Raw genomic sequence first — 22,244 nt, 5'->3', positions numbered from 1 at the left:
CCTTTACTCTTTTATAGTCTGGCAGGTCATTGTTGGGATCATGCTGAGTGTATGCCCCCTGTCACGACATCGAGCTCTACATTGCCTTCCCCTATGGAGATTGATGGCCCTGATGGGGCTCTTGTGTCGCTAGGTTGTGGCCTACATGCCATCTAGCCTGCCCCACGTCGCATCTCCTCCTAGGTTGAGGGTGACCAAAGTGATCAACTATGATGTGGAGACAATTTCGTGCCCAAGTGCAGTGCTCGTCTAGCGGCCAAAAATGAGTTTAGAGAGGCGAAACCAAAAGCTCAAGCGAGGAAGGTTATGAAGAGGTTAGGCTTCGAAACTGCCATAGAGATCCCAGGCATCCTTTGAAGAGTTTCAACAAGCCTTCACTCTGTTGCTTTCACCCATGAAGAGGGAGACAATGGATGCGCTCTTGCTGATTAGGCGGCATAGGAAGGGTGCGGTTATGACTGTCACATAAATTGAGGGTTATTCACCTTAGTTGCTCCATTCTCATTAGTGTCCCGGTCTTGTTGGTGACTCGCTAGTAAGAACAGAAACACACTACTGTAACCTTTTAAACCTTCCTATCTGCTTAATGAAAAATATCTGCTTAATAAAAAACGATTTCAGACCTAGAAAAAAATCATTTCTATCACCTTTAAAAATTAACTATTGTCGTTTTTTTATTCCGCAAAATTAGCATTAGTCAGATAGGTTTGCCAGGTCAACAACAACAACCAAACAAGTCCCATGATAATCCAATAATATCCATACTTAATGGATGAGAACCAAGGGCAAAATCATTCAGATTTCCAAACACCACAAATATGTTACTTCCAGATGAGGCACAAAGATAGAAATGTATGCCACAATCATGGAGTGGAGGATCCAACACATTACATTGCATCAGACTGAAGCATGTATATGGAACATAACATTAATTTATGGGTCGTGCTATTAGGCCAGTCTCAATGCATAGTTTCATGACACAGTTACCAAGACTATAAACTAGGTAACCGAGCCACATGAGTTTCATGGGGTTGAAACTCCTCTCTCATCTGATGAAACTCCTTTATTTAATGACCCTGCCAAGTCAGCAATTTTACTTATGTGGCACTCTATTTAATGTGCATGACACTCTCATGAAACATGCATTGAGACTAGCCTTAGGTTTTCCCCTATGATCTGTTTCAGTGATAAATAAGCATAGCAATTCATTAGTGTCATTAGCTTCTTGAATAAGCAAAGATAAAATAATTATGTTGAAACGAGCAGTCTTTGGACATGGGGCTGCTTCACTACAGCGCCATGAGCAACTCCTGTATATGCTGCTATGCACACCCTATTGCATCACAAAATATCACAAGCTAATTCACCCGCTGGCTGACTAAGGAAATTTTCCTGGTTCCATACACTCAAAGGGATCATCAGGTTTAGGAGACCTGGTGATAGACATGCTGTAATCACGTCCGAATGCAAATTGAGCGCCTTGTGAAGCTTTGTTGTCTAGTTGAAGACGTCTGCGTTGATTAGACATCCACTTATCACTGCAGTGGTTGGTGACTCCAAAAATCATTTCCCTTAACATTTTTGCATTCAAAACAAAGAACTTGGCAAAGTCGACGTCAGGCCTCATGCCATGATAATTATTGATGACAACTTTTTTGAGATGAAGCTCGAGACATTCGATTGGATTCAGTGGATCATAGCTCCGTGCATTTTTCATATTCTTTTGTGTGTGAGACTGCAAAAGGAAAAGAAACCACTATGAATACAGTTGCTAAGTAATACTCTGTCTATTCTAAATTATAAATGGTTCTGGCTTTTCTAGTTATAATAGTAAAAGCTATATATCCATAATATACCTAGATGCATAGTGAAAACTATGTGCCTAGAAAAGTTAGAATGACTTATAATTTCGAGTAATTTGGAATGGAGGGAGTAATACTTTTGTTCATCATTATATATGTTTGTCTCTGATGTGCCTTCTGGCATCCAAATGAAAGAACAAATACTCACCGTGATATATAGCTTCTCCACACAAGGGAAACACTTGAGAAAATGAACAACTGAGTCCAGATTAGGTCCCAAAGAGACAAGTGACAAGACCTTTACAGTGGGCATCAAGGTTGTCAAGCTTAGGGCAACCATTTCCTGGTGAAAATTTTGAAAACAAAAACAAGAGACATTAGGCACAATTACTAGGCAGCATATAGAAAAGCAGACTGCAAGATCCAAAATAATTGCAGCTACCTGAAAAACTGTAGTTCCAAGCACGAGTTCTGATATGCCAGCAGAAAGCATGCCCATTATCTTGAGTGTAGGGGCCTGCATTACACGAATGGTTGCAGGACCATTTTTCGGATCAATCAGTAGCAATTTTTGAAGGCAAGGGGCATCTTCGATGACAAGCTCTTGGAGCATGATAGGATTTCTAACTCTGTTCCAAGAGGATAAAGCTCTGAAGCTGATGCTCATAAGAGTTGCCGAGTTAATGTGGAGGCAGCCAACGCCGACGTTCCCTTCCAACCAGAGGCTCTCCAGAACAGGGCAACTAGACAGCAGGCAGTGAAGGGCGGCCTCCGACATGGAGGCTCTGTTCAGAGTAAGGTTCTTGAGGCAGGGAAAGTTCAGCGACAGCGCCATCTCATTGGGGAAGTCGCAGCAGCAAAACTCGGCTACGCAGAGGGTGGGCGCGAAGCGTAACGCAGAAGGCGGCAGAGGGTACGGCACCTCCGGGTCCTCGACCTCGTAGCAGAACTTGATCTCCTGGAGGCCTGTGAGAGCTTGCGAGCGCAACCAGCCGTCGATCTGGGCGTAGCGGTTGCGAAGGCGGATCATGGGGAGTGCCAAGCGGCGGGCTGGGCCGGGGTGATCGGCAAGGATCTTAGGGACAAAGATGATACGCTTGCGATCCTGGCCGGAGAGGCTGCGATCCACCTGCAGGTTGAGAGGCGCGGCGCGCCAGAGGGGCCGCCATCGCCGGGAGATGGCGTGCGTGCGGGCGCCGTCTCTGGTGGGGAGGAGGGTGATGATATTTGTGAGCATGTCGTCGGGGAGGCGCCCGATCTCATCGGCATAGATACTTTCTTCCCCACGATCTCCTCCGAATCGGTGGGATTCCTCCTCTAACCTTATCCTCTTGCCCCTCGAGCTCGATGACTCCGCCATGGCGGCACCTAGAGTCGTCGCAGGACCTAGAGTCCTAGGCTTCTTAGAGTCTCGGCCGCGGCCGCCGCCGCCGCCGCCACTCGGTTAGTCCTCGTCCCGGGCTACGATGAGCCCAGTCGGAAAAGGCACGTCACTGGCCCGGCACAACGGGCACTCAGAGGCCGCATGGACTATGGCCCAGGTTGTTCAAACCCCGGTAACCGTGGATGGCTCAGTACGCACGTCACTGGCCCTTTTAGCTTGGGCTGGGCTTGGAATGTACGCACGCTGATCCACGGGTCAAACTACCCACACCACATGGTGTTTAGTTCACTTTTCTTTAAGAAATTCTGAATTTTGATCTATCATTTTTGCATAATAAAACTAAAAATTATGTATTTTTTTAAAAATATTTATCATTCCTAATTTTGGATTTTGGTCTCTGTGGGGGTATAAACTCCTATACCCTCACGGTCCTATATGGGCCGTACCATCAGAGGTGGCTCGGCCCATAGAATGAAGACGTGCGGCGCACGACTGGTCGGCGTGCACCGCAAGACTACAAGATATTGTACCAAATAGGATAGTTTACTTTTAACTCTGTCCCTTCATGATATATAAGGAGGGGCAGGGGTCCCCTAGAGGACAAGTCATACATCATATTCTCTCAACACAAATCAATACAACCAGACGCAGGACGTAAGTATTACGCCAACTCGGCGGCCAAACCTGGATAAAAAGCTTGTCCGTGTCTTGCGTCACCATCAAGTTCGTAGTTTGCGCACCGTCTACCGATAAACTACTACCGTGGGTATACCCCAAGGTAGACTGCCGACCAGCTTTCGTCGACAGTGGCGCGCCAGGTAGGGGGTGTGCGTACAGCTCTCCCGACGAACAAGATGGCCATCATCCCCGACTTCGCGGCCATGGCAGGCGACTTCACGTTCATCGTTAGCTTCAACAGCTTCACCGCCACGACCACGGAGGTGGCGTAGATCCGATCTGCGCCAATCACTTCTTCATCGACGTCGGTCGCGACTCCAACCACGCTGGCTACGACTCCGACTACTCCAGCAACGTTTCCGACCACGCCGACAACGCGTCACCCGCTTCCCTGCTACAAAGGAAGGCAGATCGACAACACCGACCTACTCGGGCCATCGACCAAATTGTTTGGCCCACTTGCTCTGACCACCAGTCGCAATAATAATCGCCGCGAAGAACGACGCTATGACAACAGCGACCACCGTCATGACAAGTCGAAAAGCTCGAGGGCCGGACAATTTTGTCGTCACCGACTAGACTTTCTTTCAAAGATAAGTACACTTCTAATATTTTATTTATTTTTGGCATAATATTTTTAATATTATTATTCTTCAAAATAACTTTTTTAGCCGACTAGTTTTTTCTCCTACACGAGCTTTCCAGAGCCGGTACTGTCTCCGACTCCTCCCTACACGTGCACGAGATCCGCCCTCTGCGTTCCGGGTGGTCGGCAGTAGCTCTCTGTCGTGGCTGACAATCCTACGCGTGCCTAGGTTCCGCACCTCATGCTGATTGTTGGCTAGACCAGAGCTGATACAAGCTCTAGGATGAATTAACTACTCGTGCTAATTTTATAATAAAAAATCTAAAACTTACCTCAGTGCTGATTTTTTATCTAGAGTTTATTTATACATCATGTACTATCTATTTTTTCTATATTTATTTTTCAGGAGTTTGGTCCAGTCGACAAGCTACGTTCGGGGACTCGTCGACTATTCCCTACGCTGTGCCCGGGGACTGCTCCGACCACCGAGCACGTTTACGTTCCCAACCACGCTCGGGGACTTGTCGACTACTCTCTATGTTGTGCTCGAAGACTGTGCCGACCACCGAGCACGTTTACGTTCCCAACCACGCTCGGGGACTTGTCCACCGGTCCCTACGCCGTGCTCGGGGTCTGTGCCGACCACCGAGCACTATACGCTCGAGGACTGGTCGACCAGCTGAAAGGTCCTAATATGGCTAGAGGGGGGTGAACAGCCTATTTAAAAATTCTACAAACTCACTAGAGCAAGAGGTTAGTAAATAACAAAACGAAGCTTTTTGCTCTAGCTCTAATGGGATGTTTGCAAGCCACCTATCCAACAATTCTAGTTGATATAATCACTAGGCACACAAGAGCTATGTCACTACTTACACTAGAAAGCTACCTAAAGTTTCTATACAAGTAAGTAAGCTACTCTAGTTTGTGGGAGAGTAAAAGAGTGGATGAGATAATTATACCACCGAGGAGGGGATGAACCAATCACCAATATAAACAATCAAGCACCGGGAGAATGCCAATCAAACACAATTGAGACACCGATTTTTCTCCCGAGGTTCACGTGCTTGCCGGCACGCTACGTCCCCGTTGTGTCCCAACACTTGGTGGTTCGGTGGCTAAGAGGTGTAGCACGAACCTCGTCCTCACTAGGACACCACAAGAACCTACCCACAAGTGAGGTAACTCAATGACACGAGCAATCCACTAGAGTTACCTTTCGGCTCTCCGCCGGGGAAGGTACAAGACCCCTCACAATCACCGGGAGATGGCCACGAACAATCACCAACCCGTGCCAATCCTCCTCCACTGCTCCAAGCCGTCTAGGTGGCGGCAACCACCAATAGTAACAAGAAAACCGCAGCTAGAACGATCTTCAAGTGCCACTAGATGCAATCACTCAAGCAAATGCACTTGGAATCACTCCCAATCTCACAAAGATGTATAATCTATGAAGAAGATGAGTGGGAGGTGTTTGCTTAGGCTCACAAGGATGTCAAGTATGTTAGAATGCCAAGAGTGTGTGCCCCAAGCCGGCCAAACACGTATTTATAGTCCCTCAAACAAATAGAGCCGTTGGCTCTTTCACTGGGCGAAATACGGGGTCACCGGACGCTCTTAAAGGGGCACCGGACGCTCAACACCAGCGTCCGGTGCTCCAACGTCAGCCGCGTGTTAGAGTCTAACGGTAACCTGCAGAGCACCGGACGCTTGAGCAAGTTAGCACCGGACGCGTCCGGTGCACACCAGACTCATGCGCAGAGAGTTCCGCAAACTCGCAGGGTCACCGGACGCAAGCCACCGGACGCACCCTGAGCGTCCGGTGCTCACCGGACTCACACCCAGAGAGGGTTGCAAAACGCGCGGACACCAGACTTAGACCACCGGACGCTCCAGCTTGCGTCCGGTGCCTGGCGTCCGGTGCCTAACCCTAGCTGAGTCAGGCAGCCTGCACACCGGACGCTCAGACACAGCGTCCGGTGCCTCAGAGCCAGCGTCCGGTGAGTGTTCCTCAGCGAGAAACACTCCCGCGACTTCTCCAATTTTTCCACCGGCGCAATAGAAAATATGCACTTTATTTTCTCGAAAAGCGCCGAATACCCATCCTCTCTCTACTCTTCAAACTCCACCTCCTTCTCAAAGTGTGCCAACACCACAACGTGTGTACCAACATGTGCACGTGTGTTAGCATTTTTACAATTATTTTCTTCGAAGGAGTTAAGTTAGCTCACTAGGTTCTAAATGCATGCACATGAACAATGACACCTAGTGGCACTTGATAACCGCTTAGCCAAAGAATTCCCCTCTTTATAGTACGGCTATCTATCCTAAATGTGATCACACCCTCTATGGTGTCTTGATCAACAAAACCAAAACCCTAAGCAATACCTTTGCCTTGATCGCCATAGGGTTTTGTTTTTCTCTTTCTTCTTTTCCAAGTTGAGCACTTGATCACCTTGTGGTCGTCACCATCATCACCATGATCATAACTTGCTCCATCACTTGACATGTACCAACCTCATTAAGTCTTCACACACTTAGCATAGAGGTTAGTACTAGGGTTTCATCAATTATCCAGAACCAAACTAGGGCTTTCACCAGCTCACCAATTTAAGAGCTTGGGGACTGCACCGACCACCGAGCACTATACGCTCGGGGACTGGTCGACCAGCCCACCAATTTGAGAATTCGGGGACTGTACCGACCACCGAGCGTTATATGCTCGGGGACTGGTCGATTAGTCTATTCAATTGCAGACGAGCATGATATGCTCGGGGACTGGTAAATTCAATTTTTTAGACCTTGCTACAAGGCTCATACTTCGCCTTCCAGCATGCTCGGGGACTAGATCGGTACGATGCATCTGGCGATGCATCTCAGTTTCAGAATTTCTTTGAGGACTTTTCTTTTGACCCTCGCACCACGTGCCTACGTCACCTACTACCAGGCTCGGGGACTAAGTGGGCACACTTCACCTTGCGGTGAATATGCTTTCTTTTTGAAAGACTATACTTTTCAGAAAAGTAAAGTGGGCACACTTCACCAGGAAAGAAATCTTTTTTGATTAAGAGCACCATGCATTCTTCGAACAACCTGCTTCTTCGATGTCAATGTTGATCAACTGTCTTTTGAGTCGGTCAAAATACCTTGCAACTGTTTGGACGAATTTCCTGCTTATTGAAGACGTTAAGCCTCACTGATCGAAGAAGCTCAAGACGGCATGTTACATCACAATACATGGTGCTCGGGGACTAGCTGTGGGGGTATAAACCCCTATACCCTCATGGTCCTATATGGGCCGCACCATCAGAGGTGGCTCGGCCCATAGGATGAAGACGTGCGGCGCACGACTGGTCGGCGTGCACCGCAAGACTACAAGATATTGTACCAAATAGGATAGTTTACTTGTAACTCTGTCCCTTCATGATATATAAGGAGGGGTAGGGGTCCCCTAGAGGACAAGTCATACATCATATTCTCTCAACACAAATCAATACAACCAGACGCACGACGTAGGTATTACGCCAACTCGGCGGCCGAACCTGGATAAAAAGCTTGTCCGTGTCTTGCGTCACCATCAAGTTCGTAGTTTGCGCACCGTCTACCGATAAACTACTACCGTGGGTATACCCCAAGGTAGAATGTCGACCAGCTTTCGTCGACAGTATCAAGAGGCTAAAAATATGTACCAAAAGAGCCTCAAGAGATCATAATGAGAACAATAAATTCTGTATTTTGGAACCCTGAAAATTTTTGTATTCTGTATTTTATCATTACAAAATAATTAAAATTTTGCATTTTGTATTCCATGAGATGACCTTCCAAGTAACGCCTAGACGGTATCAGGGAGGGAACGGGTCGGTGGACGATGGGGTCAGGTGGCTACACGGCAAACACCCAATCTGAATCCCTCGGTGGCCGGTGAGGATTATTACAAGCAATTAATTGATCTTAGGACTAGATTTGACCAAGGAAGAGTGTTAATACCAAACAGAAATCAATGATCTTATCGCAGCCAACAAGACAATGCATAGGACCAGATTAGGTACGATCAGACGGCGTTTAATTAATTTGTACCACTAACATCACCGGAAATCATCGCGTCTGAAGTCTGAACACACACACTTGATTCCATCGACTTTATAATTAAAATGCAACAAGATCAATCAGTAAAGCATACAGTTTATTCATTCTCATTCTCTCAATCTTGTGTTCAATCTCTTGTGTCTCATTACATTCGAGCATTCGATTTCAATACAAACAAAAACAACCTACATTTGGAATCAGAGGTAGCATATGCCATATGTCTGATATTCTTGCTAAAAGGGCTAACCAACAAAAAAAATGGCATATAATAGCAAAACTGGGCTTAAGGAAAATAATTGGAGGTGAGTCACCCCTGGCCCTAGGGGTGCGAGCAGAGCGATCGAACCAGGCCCTTGAGGCCAGGGGCCCAACCCCAAACACATTAGTAGTAGGTATAGTATATACTCACTCCATACCCAAAATTCTTAACGTTTAAGATATGATTGTGGTAACCAAGAAGTGATTAATTAGAGGATATTTTTCCTCCTTTTCCCTTATTAAATAGGTCTACGGGTGCAATCTTTCCAAGAAAATCTTGTAGTCTAGACGGCTAGTGCATCCGAGTGTTGGTCCCAAGGTTGGCAGTTCGAAGCCTCATAGGCGCCCGTTTTTTGTCCATCCGCGGATTGGTTAGAAGCAACGCGATTAATTGCTGCGTGCGCGCCCCTGGTAGGGGCGCATGCAGAAGAGGGACGTCAGGTTTTGTGAAAACAGACTTTGGGTCTAAAACGTCATGTATTTTGGATATGGAGGGAGTAGTATTCAGCTCAAGAAGAAAGCAGATCCGCGGATTGGTTAGAAGCAACGCGATTAATTGCTGCGTGCGCGCAGCTGGCAGGGGCAATTGCGTCCTAATCTAAGCATGCAGACGAGGGACGTCAGGTTTTGTTTAAACAGGCTTTGGGTCTAGAACGTCATGTATTCTGGATATGGAGGGAGTAGTATTCAGCTCAAGAAGAAAGCAGATCACGTATGGTTGTATGTCTATACCTACGGTTGTATGTCTATACGAGTCTACATGACCGCATCAAGTCGATTTAGCTACCTGGCCTTCCATAGTTCCATGACGTTCGTGACTCTGTCCCTTGGGCCGCATGGCCACGAATTCTAGTTCCTGCGCAAGACTACGAGTGATTGGCCATCGACTATCCTATCATCTTGTGTGAATGCGAGCGGCCACTGGCCTGCATCTATTCTGCCGTCGATCACGCAGCTTCTGATCTGCATTTGTTTGGTTGCCTATTTGTCTTCGTATATAGAGGTACAAAACTGTTCTTGTCCACAATTTTTATTCTCGACTTAGGGGTGTTTGGTTGGAGGTGCTAAAATTTAGCAGGTACTGTAGTTGTTTCATTTTATTTGATAATTAATATCTAATCATGGACTAATTAGGCTTAAAAGATTCATCTCACAAATTACTCTCTAGCTGTGTTTTTAGTTTTGTAAATAGTCTATATTTAATACTCTATGCATGTGTCCAAATACTCGATGTGATAGGTGCTAAAAAAATCAGCACAAACCAAACAGGGCCTTATTTAGGTTTGCGATTTAGGAAATCCATATGATGCATCGAACATATTAAATTTAGGTTTATTGTATGTTTATGTAAATTACATAATTTCTGAGTTAGCTGTTGTGCAGTCGACTTTGCCACATAAGTTAATGTCTGCTATGGAGATTTTTTAGTTTGTCAAGGAAGTGGATTGTTATCCTAATATTTTTATTGCTTATCGGATCCTATTCATTGTGCCTGTGTTATTGAAGAATTATTAATGTCCCAAGAAAGATTAAATGGTTTGATAACTTTATGCTTCGAGAAGAAATTATTAGATGAAATTAATACTGAGATTACAATCAATGACTTCGCAACAACAAATGTTAGAAGAAAATTTTAAAGTAAGACAAGATGTATAACTTATTTCATAAAATTTTTTATGTATTACATTTATTAGAATCGTTATTATATTATTAGAGTTGTATTAAAGGGTTAATCACTCGTAGCTTCACTCCGGGTCTATGATTTGACAGGGTTAGGCCTAAGTTGAGTTTGTGCATATATTCCTAGTGGTGCAGAAGCAATGAGGCAGTCCGTAGACACAAGTTATATGTATTATGTTTCATTTTATAGTACTAGGTAGCGTGCTCGTACGTTGCTTCGAGATAATTAAACTTTTGTATTGAAAACATACGGATCACATGATAAGATAATAATACTGTGAAAATAAATAGCGATGTTAAAGTAATATTTAATACAAAAGGCAAAGTTTATGATATTAACAGTCAGAAGAGCATGACGTCTAAATTCACACGAATCACAGGATGATTTTTTGGATTTGTTATGCATCAAACCCTCTACCAATTTATTACCCAACAATTCTTTTTCTTTTTATGGATCAATATAAGGAGAATTCCTTTGAGCCGGCTTGTGAACCTCAACATTTGTCACATCAGTGTGGTCCCTCGCCTGCCGTACTGTTCTTCAACTGTAATCCCATTGCACATGGTTTATCGCCCTTGTTAGTGTGCCTACCTGAGCACTATATATTACAAAAAACAAGAGTGTCACATGTAATACAATTTTTATGACTGCAACCTCCAAACATGAGATGAAAAAATTCCATGTTTTACCTTATCCAACACAAGCTTCTCATAGTGTGCCTGATCGTCCTGGTCATCGCACTCTTTGTGCTCAATAGTGGTTGTGCATGTTTCACCATCTATGGAACCTTCATCATAAAAGTAGGTAGCAAAAGAAGACTAATTAACTATAATTATAGGGTGAAAGCACAAAGCTGAAAAAGGATATAAAAAGAAGAAAATATAGTGTATTATACTATATATGTGGAAATGACAAAATATGATCTTTGCAAAAACAAAACAAAACAAAACTGCATGGCGAATGGAAGAAGGATTACAGTGGAGGCCAGCACCTAAACTGAAGTAGGACGATAGTCAACCTCCATGCCAAGTTTATTTGCACACTCACTTATAAAAAGGGATTTAGAGAACTTTAAGTTTGTTTACCCGTAATTTAAATTAGATGAAATAGAAAAAGAAATGGAGATCTCGTGGATAGATGGACGCTGGCCCATTGAAAACAATCAGATCAGCATCCAACACAAGCAATACAACCAAGTGCTAACACCATGAAAAAAGCCAAGTAACAAGTGAAGAGAGCAGTGATCCACACCTGGTGGTGGTAGTAGGCGTGGTGGGACTGGGAATGGTGCCTAGATAAGTTATAGTCTACAAGTACCACTTTAACAGTAATCATGATGGTAAATGGAAGAAGTCCTAGGAAAAGAAGAAGATACAAAGGCCCAGAGAGCACTGTTCCCATATGTGTCCTTGAAACTCAAGTCAGATTGCCCAGTTACATAAAAAAATCTCTTGTTTGACGTCTCCTTCAATTATTTTTGAACATCAACAGCTTGCAAGGTTGACGAATGCTTGCTTCAAATAAATTATATCGTTCCTGCTCTTCTTTAGACCAACAATTATATGAGTGCTAAATTTTTTTAATGAACCTGAAGAGTAAAGCAATTAAACTTGATGTCCTATAATGGTGATAGCTCAATTAATAAGGATAGAAAATAACATGACAGGTTATGAGGTGTGGCACACATATTTGCCACATGAGCAATGATAAAATCAGGGGAGCTATGAAATATGGAAGGTTAAAAAACTGAAAGCAGAGACTATAATATCAACTGAAGGAGAAACACAGAGTTTCATCTTACATTCAATCACCCATTCGTTTAAGTAATGGGTGTTAGAACTGTAGACTCCAATATGAACCTAATTAAGCAGGGTAGCATATTCCTAGGTTGATAGAACAGCCTTAACAAGAAATTATCTAATATGTTTGTAGGAAGAATCACTGGAGCAGAGAACAAATTTCATGTATACCTTTTTTTAAGTTCCTTTTTTCATCAGGTGGCTCCCTGTCAAAAACAAATGTAGCACAAAAGCTCAATACAATCAGCAAAAAGTAAGATAACTATAAATACTTGACAAGGACCACAAGATTAAAAGAAGCATACACAGGCTTTATTATCCCCACTTATAGCATTCCTACCGTCCGGTTCAACATACCCTGCAGATGACTACACAGTTCACAGAGGCAGAAAATTAAATAAGGTAGAATAACATGATCAGACCATAGGCAGGCCAACGATATTTCTTGCCTTGTGACTTCACCAGCTTCATTAGTGAGAAGCTCTGACCTTTCCCGTCCAACCACAATCTGCAGAAAATGACAACACATCTGATATGAATCAAATGAAAAGAAACCCACTATGGTACTATGACCCAATAAATAGTTAAATACAATATATACAAACACTACAGGAAACGCGAGATTTGCCTGGTGTAAAATCATTTGCCTGGTTCTTTTTATCGGGCACCCGGCAAATAATATATTTGCCTAGTGCCCTACGCAGAAGAACCCGGCAAACAAAAACACCCGGCAAAATATGATTTGCCTAGTGTTTTCTAGACACCGACGCCCGGCAAAAAAAGACACCCGCCAAATATATAAAATTTGCCCGGTGTCGACACCTGGTAAAATAAAACACCCGGCAAAGAATCTGCCCGTGACGGGGCCAGCGGATGGCGCGATTTGCCGTTATTCTTTACCTGGTGCCTTGTTCCCTGGCACCAGGCAAACATTTATTTGCCTGGTGTCTTCAAAGACACCAGGCAAATTAATTTTATATTTTTGTTTGTTTTTGCCCTAGTTTTTTTTGTGACCTTTGTACAGTAATTCAAACTCACTATCAAAATTTCAGACAACTTTCACTTTTCTAAGCATATTTGTTTAATTTTTTTCTTTCCTTGCATTTTTCGGACGACTCCGAAGTTGAACTACAGGTACATGAAATAATGCATTAGGGTCATTCGAAAAATGATATCCATGGTGTTTGGGGTATGTCGACGCCGTATCCAGAAGCTCGCATGAAATTACCACCATCATGCCGTCGTGACATGAGGAGGTAATCGCGTAGAAAGAGTATTTAAATTATAAAAAATCCAAACGACGTCCGAAAATAACGAAACTTGTCGATGTGTCTTAGTATCCCGTGTGGAGACTATGATAAAAATTGGAGGAAGTTTCGAGCAAGTAGTAACGTGGGATGCTTAAAACCCAGACATCTGCACTTGTCAAAGTTTTGTGATAACATGTGGAGGAGGATGGCTTTTAAGCATCCGACATCAGTACTTACTCGATAAAAAACACCCGGCAAATATTTCTTTGCCTGGTCTTTTTTTGCCGGGTGTTGTTTGCCGGGTGTTGCACCAGGCAAATTTTTTGCCGGGTGTTTTTTGACCTTTGCCTGGTGTTTTAGGCACCAGGCAAATTGCCCGAATCCTGTAGTGAAAGACCTGCACATGTTAATATCATGACACTGTGAAAATCCATGAGCTTCTGCAAGAGAAAATCAAAACAAGCGTACAAATCCCATGCACATTGAAAGATTGGAAAATACTTGAGATCCTGCATGAAAAAAATCAAAACAAATGTACAGCTCATGATGATGATGATGATGATGATGATGATGATGATGATGATGATGATGATGATGATGTATTAGCATATGTTTACTGTAGCACCATATTATTAAATTATGAAATAATTAGGTTTGAAGATTCGTCTCACAAAATAGTCACAATCTGTGCAATTAGTTATTTTTTAGTCTAATACTTCATGCATGTATCAAATATCTGATGGAATAGAGAGTAAACTTTAGAGGGAGAAACTAAACAAGGCCTAACTTGAAAAGTAATTAATGACATACATCAGTGTTCACTGTCGATCCTCAAAAAGAACACCATTTAGCATAGAGCTCGAGAAATGCAAAACTAAAGATATAGTGTCTGAAATAGCCTGGCCACAAAATACCGAGAACTGAGAACCGAACCGAAAATTTCGAGAACCGAACCGACCGAAACCGAATTTTTTAGTACCTTGTTCGGTTCCTAATTTGCAGGAACCGAATTTACCGAGGTAAATTCGGTACTTTACCTCGGGGAACCGAACTTACCGAATTTACCGAATGTGCTGAGTTTGAGTCTAGTTATATTATTAATAGCACTATTTTAGTCTATTATATTTTATACATGTGGTACTATACTCATATAATTTTGTGGACTTGTATATGTATGTATTTGACACTATTATTCTTTAAGAATTATTTCCAAATTATGTCAAAATTAGCTTTTGAACTTTCTATTATATGTTCATGTGATCAGTTCGGTATTTTTGGGTAAATACCGGAACCGAACCGAAAGTACCGAAACCGAATTTCCTCGGTACCGATTTTTGAAAGGAACCGATCGGTACCTATTTTCCGAGGAACAAGGAACCAAATTTTCATAAAAACCGAAGTAACGAACCGAACCGAACCGAACCGAAGTACCGAATGCCCAGGTGACTCTAAATAGCCTGCACGGCGGCTGCACGTGATGAATTTGAAAAAGCAAAAGCAAAAGGTATTTTTTGAAACAACGCAAGAATCTTAGTTTAGTGTCTACCTAAAATTTTTTATTTCATCTCATCGAATATTTAGACACATATATAGAATATAGATTAAAAATTTTAAAAAATAACTAATTACATAGTTTATTTGTATTTTATGAGACGGATCTTTTAAATCAAATTAGTCTATAATTAGATATTAATTGTTATAGTTACAAATATGTTACAGTATCAAAAATTTTTCTTTTTAAGAACTAAACAAGGCCTTTGGCAAAAAGCCGAATACCAAGGCACACCCACGACCAAACAACCTTATGAAGAAAAAAACTCACCACAAAAAAAATAGAAAAGGCCTGACCAAGGACCACCTGAACTATGAAGTTGGTGACCCAACGAGGATCTCTAGTTTTGAAGCAGCAACCCAGCACCATATGGTGCTGATCTCAACAACCACTATTTGCCGTCTTGTTCAGTTCCCAAAATTTCTCAATTTTTTTTCAAGATTTATCATCACATTGAATCTTTAAACGCATATATAAAGTATTAAATATATATAAAAACAAAAACTAATTGCATACGAGACAAATCTTTTGAGCCTAGTTAATTCATGATTAGATAAAATTTATCAAATACAAACGAAAATACTACAGTACCTAAAATCAAAATTTTCCTGAACTGAACAAGGCCTGGCTGCAATCCTTCAAACACACATGAGTTTCGATGCTTCTAAATCTCACAAGCCACAAGAATGATAAGGGAGATCCCTTTCCATGTCTCCTCGGGCACCTCTAGGCTTTGATCATATGCTCCTTCACCAGCTAGAGAAACTTGTTGTCCCTAACACAGGTGCTAGAGCAGCCAGATTTAGACATGGTAAAAAAAAATTGTCTAAGAGAAAACGTAAGAGACTATCAAATGCTGGATTGTTTCCTCAGTTTGGTCACAGCGGGCAGGCAGTCCGATGAGGCAATACCCGCTTGACTAGCCGGTTTGCAGTCCAACATCTGTTGTTTAAAGCCAACCACAAGAAGAATTTCTTTTTTCTCGATACATGAAAACAACACATTGATAATCAAATGTTACAAAGACGATACATAAGACTCACAAGTAATCTTTGGATTATCAACAAGATCCCATAGGCACAAACGAATGGTAAGAAAGCACGAGGAAAACACCCACCACCGACTGAGTCCAATACATGAAGACAACACATTAATAGCCATTAGTGTAGTCCGTAGAGACGACGAAGCAAGCTTCCAAGAGCAGAGGTGCCAAAATATCCACCCACAGGAAGACCAATCAACCTTGGAGGCAAGGCATCCGCAAGAACGTTAGTACGGCCATAGCAATCCAAGCAGCACAATGGGGCCAACTCTTCAAGATTCTCTTTCAGATTTTGCTCAAGGCCTTGTTTAGTTCATGAAGGAAAAGATTTCACGACACTGTAGCACTTCCGTTTGTTTGTAGTAATTATTGTCTAATTATGGACTAACTAGGTTTAAAAGATTCGTCTCGTCAATTCCGACCAAACTGTGTAATTAGTTTTTATTTTTGTCTATATTTAATACTCTATATATGCGCCTAAAGATTCGATGTGACAGGAAATCTTAAAAAAATTTTGGGTTTTTAGGTGGAAGTAAACAAGGCCCAAAGTGCAAGACAACAGTACCTGAGATCGCTACTTAGGCCCTGTTTAGATCGTAGATGAAAATTTTTTGGATGTCACATCGGATATGTCGGAAGGATGTCGGGAGGGGTTTTTAGAAACTAATAAAAAACAAATTACATAGCCCGTCAGGAAACTGCAAGATAAATTTATTAAGCATAATTAATTTGTCATTAGCACATATGAGTTACTGTAGCACTTAAGGCTAATCATGAAATAACTAGGTTTAAAAGATTCGTCTCGCAATTTTCAACTAAACTGTGTAATTAGTTTATTTTTTTATCTATATTTAATGTTCTATGCATGTGTCCAAAGATTCGATGGGATGGATAAAAAATTTTTAGATGGGGGAGGGCCTTACACTTTTGGCAGGTTAGGAAGGCTTTCAAAAGGAACCTTGAAAGCTTGTGCCCCGACACCTGTCCTTGCTGTGGCATGCTAGATGCTACTGTCACCGGCAGATGCTGGGGAATCTTGCAATAGTCAGTAAACCTGATAGAAACCTTATCATTTCTGTGAATCACGTGCTCCAATGTTATAAGTAAAGTTGGGAAAGGCAGCAAAGAGCAAGCACACCGGGAAATATTAGGGTTAATTTCTGAGGTGAATGTTCTGAAGTTGTGGAAGTGCCACTCCGCTCTGGTTCCGCGCTCGCGTTACAGGCAATGACGCAAGGCGATTCACTCCCATCAGAGTAGGAACCCTCACTGGGACGTTCCTCTTAGTTCCTGCTGCGGCATTATCTGCTCTGGATTGTATTTGTATCTGATCTACTTGTTTCACCCACCCCGGCACAAATATCAACTTTAATCGCAGGACGTGCTAGATAAGATGATAGATGAAGAACTTCGATGCTAAAAGAAAAATAGAATGGAGAAGATTACCGTTAGGCAAAGTACTTGCTTGCAAGAATAATGTCCTTGCGAGTGAAGGAGGCAGGCAAGCAGACTTTCAGTTTGGTACCATTGGATTATTTCTCTTTATATCGCCAGGTGCATAAATATTATCAAGTTGCACTTGCTCAAGAAGATTACTGTAGTTTATACAGACCACATTTGACAATATCAGTTACAGCTCGTCAGGACTCGGGACTATGCTTATGTATAGCGTGAAACAAGCAGCCATTTGCAAAGTAGAAATTCAAGGGCCTGTATTTTTTTTATAAACAACTCAAATTTCTGGTTCCAGTATAAAATAATCCACGTAGGCATCACATACCCTTTATATAATTCTTTTGCAGGTAATCCCTAGTTGCTGCAATTAGCAGAATGTATATCTCATCTCGGAGCCGGCAGCTGAGCATGATCTCAATTAATTCTAATTAACATCACATTTACCCTCTACCGTGACAAACACACTAGAAACTCTTGTTGCACAGGTAACCTCGAAGAGCGTCATTTTAGCATGCTATTCTTCAACTTACAAGCAGAGATAAAAGCTGTATCGCAGCTACTTGTATAGTTATATGCTTCACTTGTGCCATACAGCATATCTGTCGCCAGAGACTGCCAGCATCCACTCTGGATCGCTTGGGCACCACGAGCCGTCCCCGATCTTCATGCACAACTTATCGTCGATGATTGCTGAGTACAGATCTGACCTAACCTCCAGAATTTTGATTGATGAACGGCTATGTATGTCTTGGCATTTCCTGATTTGCATCTGGGTAAAAAGCATTTGAAACTTAAGAAATGCAGCATCATTATATTTGGAGACCATTATTAGCTGTGTAATTTCCTTCATTTCTTTAATTATACTCTTTTCTTCTTTTTTCTTCTTCTTTTAATGAATTGCCAGGGCTCCTAGTGTATTTTCACAAACAAAAAAAGGCAGATCAGGTAAGGATGAGTCTGAGAACAGAGGTACAATCTGCATACCAGTTTAGCAATTTCATCATGGAGAGGCACTCCCTGGTCATAGAAGTGATCATAGAACACCGTGGGGATGCCAGGGTGGGTGAGTATATAAGCATATCCCTAAAGATTTTACATGTGTCACAGTGTCAGACCAACAATTGGAGTTCTAGAAAAAACAACAGCAAGCTAGTCTAAAAACAAATGATTTCTATTAAGTGTTATAAGGTGCTACAGTCATTACAAAGAAATTAAGTTTTCTAAGATCATAACAGCAATATTTCTGTAAAATAATTAAACAGTACATATTATAGGATTCTGATGAAACTAAGGCTGTGAAAAAATTATTTAGAACTACAAAGTCGATAAAGTATAGTACCTCCATAATATGATCAGATGGAAAAGGCCAATGACCCTGAAATTGTGATTCTGTTAGCAAATCTAAAAGGCGAACATTCTAGCTCATTAACACAGCTACGTGGTCTCAGACAAAGGGTGAGAATTTGAATATTATACCTGAGTGGACCCAGTGTCATGATTTTCAATAAATGTAACTGATCTTGAAGGCCACCATCCCATCACACCAGGTGGTTTTCCTTCTGGGTCTCGCAAACGCCACAACTCTCCTTTGACAGCTTCCTGATTTAAACATTAACTGCTCAAAAGATCACTTAAGAAAAATATTTTCTCATCCAGTAGTAATTCATTACTGACCTGAAGAATACCCTTTGTCGTGAAATCAAATGCGGCACAAAGTCCTCCAGTGTTATCTATCCAATTAATAATTTTCTGCCTATGGCTATCTGCCAGACAAAAAGAAAACAGAACAATAGGTTTAGTACCACAAGCATGAATTATCAAAATAAGGCTAGACAGTATGCTTCATATTTGAGGTTGTAATTGGCACTTCAGTCAGTGTCATCCATAACCATATAAGAAAGAAATCATATAAACAGACTTAAATTTGGAACTGACAACTTACATAGAGCAGAGCAGTTTGAAGAGGCAACTATGGCAATGGATAGTAAATAAAAAGTTGACATAACTAAAATAGAGGCAAAGTTTTAGATAGTGGAAATAGTTAAAACTTATCCCAGTCCCGATTCATGCTTGGCAGTCAGGGGACTTAACTGAGAGTGCTTATGACAAAAATCATGGCACCAGCTCAAGTAGCCAGTATGAATGTTACTATAACTCTCTTACCTTGATTATAGTTCAGTCGGTAGTCAGGGGGGCTATATTCACAGCTATCCCAGTATTCCCCAACTGCAAAAAGAGGTTTTGATTCCTCAATGTATTCTTTCACAAACTTGGCTGCGTAACTGCACTAAAGAAAAGGTTGAAAAATCAGCAAGTTAGCATTGAAAGATATTAGGTTGGCAACTAATTTCTTTCTTTCATAGTGGATACTAGTCAAGCCAATTAATTATTTACCCTTTCGTGAAATCAAAGCGAAAATCTTGAAAACCAACAGATTTTCGAAGCCAGATCAACCATTCGATAATATCTTTGCGTACAAATGGTTGTGTATGATCTATGTTGGGAACCCCATCAAAGTTATCCCCAGTGCTCTTGTTTCCCTGGTAGTGAAGTTGCATTGAAGTTATGAGTGGCTCAAGAGTAGAAAATATACATCAACATACGGACATAAGGTGCCAACTAAAATGTCAAAACGAATACAAACTAAATACCTTCCCACCAGAACAAGATGTAACAGCATGTTCATCCCATGATATTGGGATGCCATCATAACGATTATACATGCCATTGGATCCTTGAGTAGTCCCAATTCGATGGTTGAGAACAACATCTGCCATAGCCCTTACATTGTGTTCGCTCATTTTATGAAGCAACGATTTTAGCTCGTGGAGGGAACCATAACATGAGTCAAGGCAGTACAGGTTCTGTGGTAGATAGCCTGTGAAAGAACACATCAGACTTCCGTAACTAATAAGCTTCGTGTAAGAGAGGATGTTGCTTAGCTTACCTTCTCGAGATAATGACTGTGTTGGTGGAGGAAGCCACACTGACGTAAACCCAGATTCTGCAAGATCAGTAACTTTCTCCTCCAAATTCCTCCACCAGTTATGCTTATTTGATTCCCAGTTAAAAGCCTAACACATAACAACATCAGAAAAATAAGCAAGAGAACTTAAGCTTGCTCGTCCATCTACGTTTTAGCTGTTATTCCAGAAAGCATAACCAGGTTGTTGTAGCATGCAGGAAACACTCACACCTACATTGAACTAGAATCCTAGTAAGTGGCCCATATGAAGGTAAACGTAGATTATGGTGACACATAAACAAGAGGTCACACATATTAGAATCATCTATCAAATGCTGACAAATTAGTATCACACTTTCTATGGCCCTGCTCGGTTATGTGTGCTTAGGCAACTGAATATAGATCCATTCACATGAATAGAGCTTGGGTAGTATTTCTACTCGTCACTTTCATCCTTAGCATGATAGCAGAGATAAGCTTCGACATATATTCCCACCTGGAATAGGATTTCCCTTCCATTCTTGATGATACCGCCTGCAAAATAGAAGTACAACACAATAACCACATTTCCATGAGAAACTTGATTAAAGAGCCGAAACAACCAATTAGATGGGGGCAGGAAACTAGCATTTCACGTGAGCATGAGTAGACAAGGAGAAGAAAAGTTGCATGGACGCCTACCGTCGCGTGCTGCCTGTTCTTCGAATTTATCATCCGAAACCTGCACAAATCCATCATTAACACGTCGTCAGAATGAGCTGACTGGTCACCGAGTCAAGAACAACGCCCTGATGACACGGTACGACACGATAGAACATGGCAGATGCTAGCGAACTCACCATCTGGCCCATCCAAACTCAGACCAAACTCAAGCAGCCAAGGGAGGGAACGCGCAACCCACGCAGCGAAAGCCTTCAACGCGCCGCACTGCAGCGGACGGGAGCATTCAGCCAGCGCGCAGCTACCTATCTATGTAGCCGCGGCGGCCGGCATGGAGCTGGCCGCCCGCGGGCGGGCACGCGGGGCGAGGCGCCGCGCGGGGGCGTTACCGGGGTCCAGTGGGCGCGGCGGGCGCCCGCAGCATCCGCAGCGACCGGCGGCGGCGCCCAAGTGGGGAGCGGGGACCAAAGTTGTCGGAGCCCCGCGCCCCTACGCCGATCGGATAGAGTTTGACGGCGGACTCTCCCCCCTCCTCTGCCTCGCCGGACGCCGCGTGCAATGGGAATGGGATGATGATGGGCTGAGAGCACCGGTCAACCGGCCGGATTTTTGCCACCGGCTGCTTCGAATCTGCTCACGATGGTACTGATCCAACGGGATGGGGAAGGAATGGGGCTGGGAGGAAGGAGAAGTTTGCTTTGCTTGTCCCCTTGGGCTTCCACTCCTTTTTTGGGGCGCTTTTCCGATCGAGACTTGAGTGGAATCGCCGGCTAAGGATTTGGGGATTGATTTGGGCCTTGTTTAGTTCAAAAAAATTTGCAAAAATTTTTAGATTCTCCGTCATATCGAATCTTTAGACATATGCATGAAGTATTAAATATAGATGAAAATAAAAATTAATTACACAGTTTGGTCGGAATTGACGAGACGAATCTTTTAAGCCTAGTTACTCCATAATTGAAAAATATTTGTCAAATATAAACGAAATTGATACTATTCACATTTTGTAAAATATTTTGCAAGTAAACAAGGCCCTGAGTTTTCTCGGA

General features: G+C 42.5%; 2 protein-coding genes across 2 annotated transcripts; both read right to left on the bottom strand.

Annotated features, from left to right (window-relative positions):
• On the bottom strand, positions 801-3,296 carry LOC8072063 (FBD-associated F-box protein At5g60610). Its single transcript, XM_002446342.2, has 3 exons — positions 2,245-3,296; positions 2,011-2,145; positions 801-1,735 (listed from the first exon to the last, which is right to left on the bottom strand). The coding sequence occupies exons 1-3, from the start codon at positions 3,160-3,162 to the stop codon at positions 1,379-1,381; spliced, it is 1,410 nt and encodes a 469-aa protein (XP_002446387.1). The 5' UTR covers positions 3,163-3,296; the 3' UTR covers positions 801-1,378.
• LOC8072062 (probable alpha-amylase 2) lies at positions 17,808-21,940 on the bottom strand. The gene is made up of 12 exons (XM_002446341.2): positions 21,375-21,940; positions 21,217-21,256; positions 21,032-21,069; positions 20,518-20,644; positions 20,222-20,448; positions 19,965-20,110; positions 19,734-19,852; positions 19,245-19,333; positions 19,047-19,169; positions 18,910-18,945; positions 18,555-18,653; positions 17,808-18,339 (listed from the first exon to the last, which is right to left on the bottom strand). Exons 1-12 carry the CDS (start codon positions 21,384-21,386, stop codon positions 18,148-18,150), a joined length of 1,248 nt encoding a protein of 415 aa, XP_002446386.1. The 5' UTR covers positions 21,387-21,940; the 3' UTR covers positions 17,808-18,147.

The sequence above is a fragment of the Sorghum bicolor genome, chromosome 6, assembly GCF_000003195.3.
Source record: "Sorghum bicolor cultivar BTx623 chromosome 6, Sorghum_bicolor_NCBIv3, whole genome shotgun sequence".
NCBI lineage: Eukaryota > Viridiplantae > Streptophyta > Magnoliopsida > Poales > Poaceae > Sorghum > Sorghum bicolor.
Note: the sequence above shows the minus strand (reverse complement) of the source record. Positions and strands in the feature narration are given on the sequence as shown.

Excerpts from the sequence above, each read along its gene's own strand:
- LOC8072063 (XM_002446342.2), bottom strand. The coding sequence starts at position 3,162 with ATGGCGGAGTCATCGAGCTCGAGGGGCAAGAGGATAAGGTTAGAGGAG. Across the intron at positions 2,146-2,244 it reads TTGGAACTACAGTTTTTCAG|GAAATGGTTGCCCTAAGCTT; the intron begins GTAGCTGCAATT and ends AATTTTCACCAG. Across the intron at positions 1,736-2,010 it reads TGGAGAAGCTATATATCACG|TCTCACACACAAAAGAATAT; the intron begins GTGAGTATTTGT and ends TTCCTTTTGCAG.
- LOC8072062 (XM_002446341.2), bottom strand. Across the intron at positions 20,645-21,031 it reads GAAGGGAAATCCTATTCCAG|GCTTTTAACTGGGAATCAAA; the intron begins GTGGGAATATAT and ends GTTATGTGTTAG. Across the intron at positions 19,853-19,964 it reads CGCTTTGATTTCACGAAAGG|TTACGCAGCCAAGTTTGTGA; the intron begins GTAAATAATTAA and ends TCTTTAGTGCAG.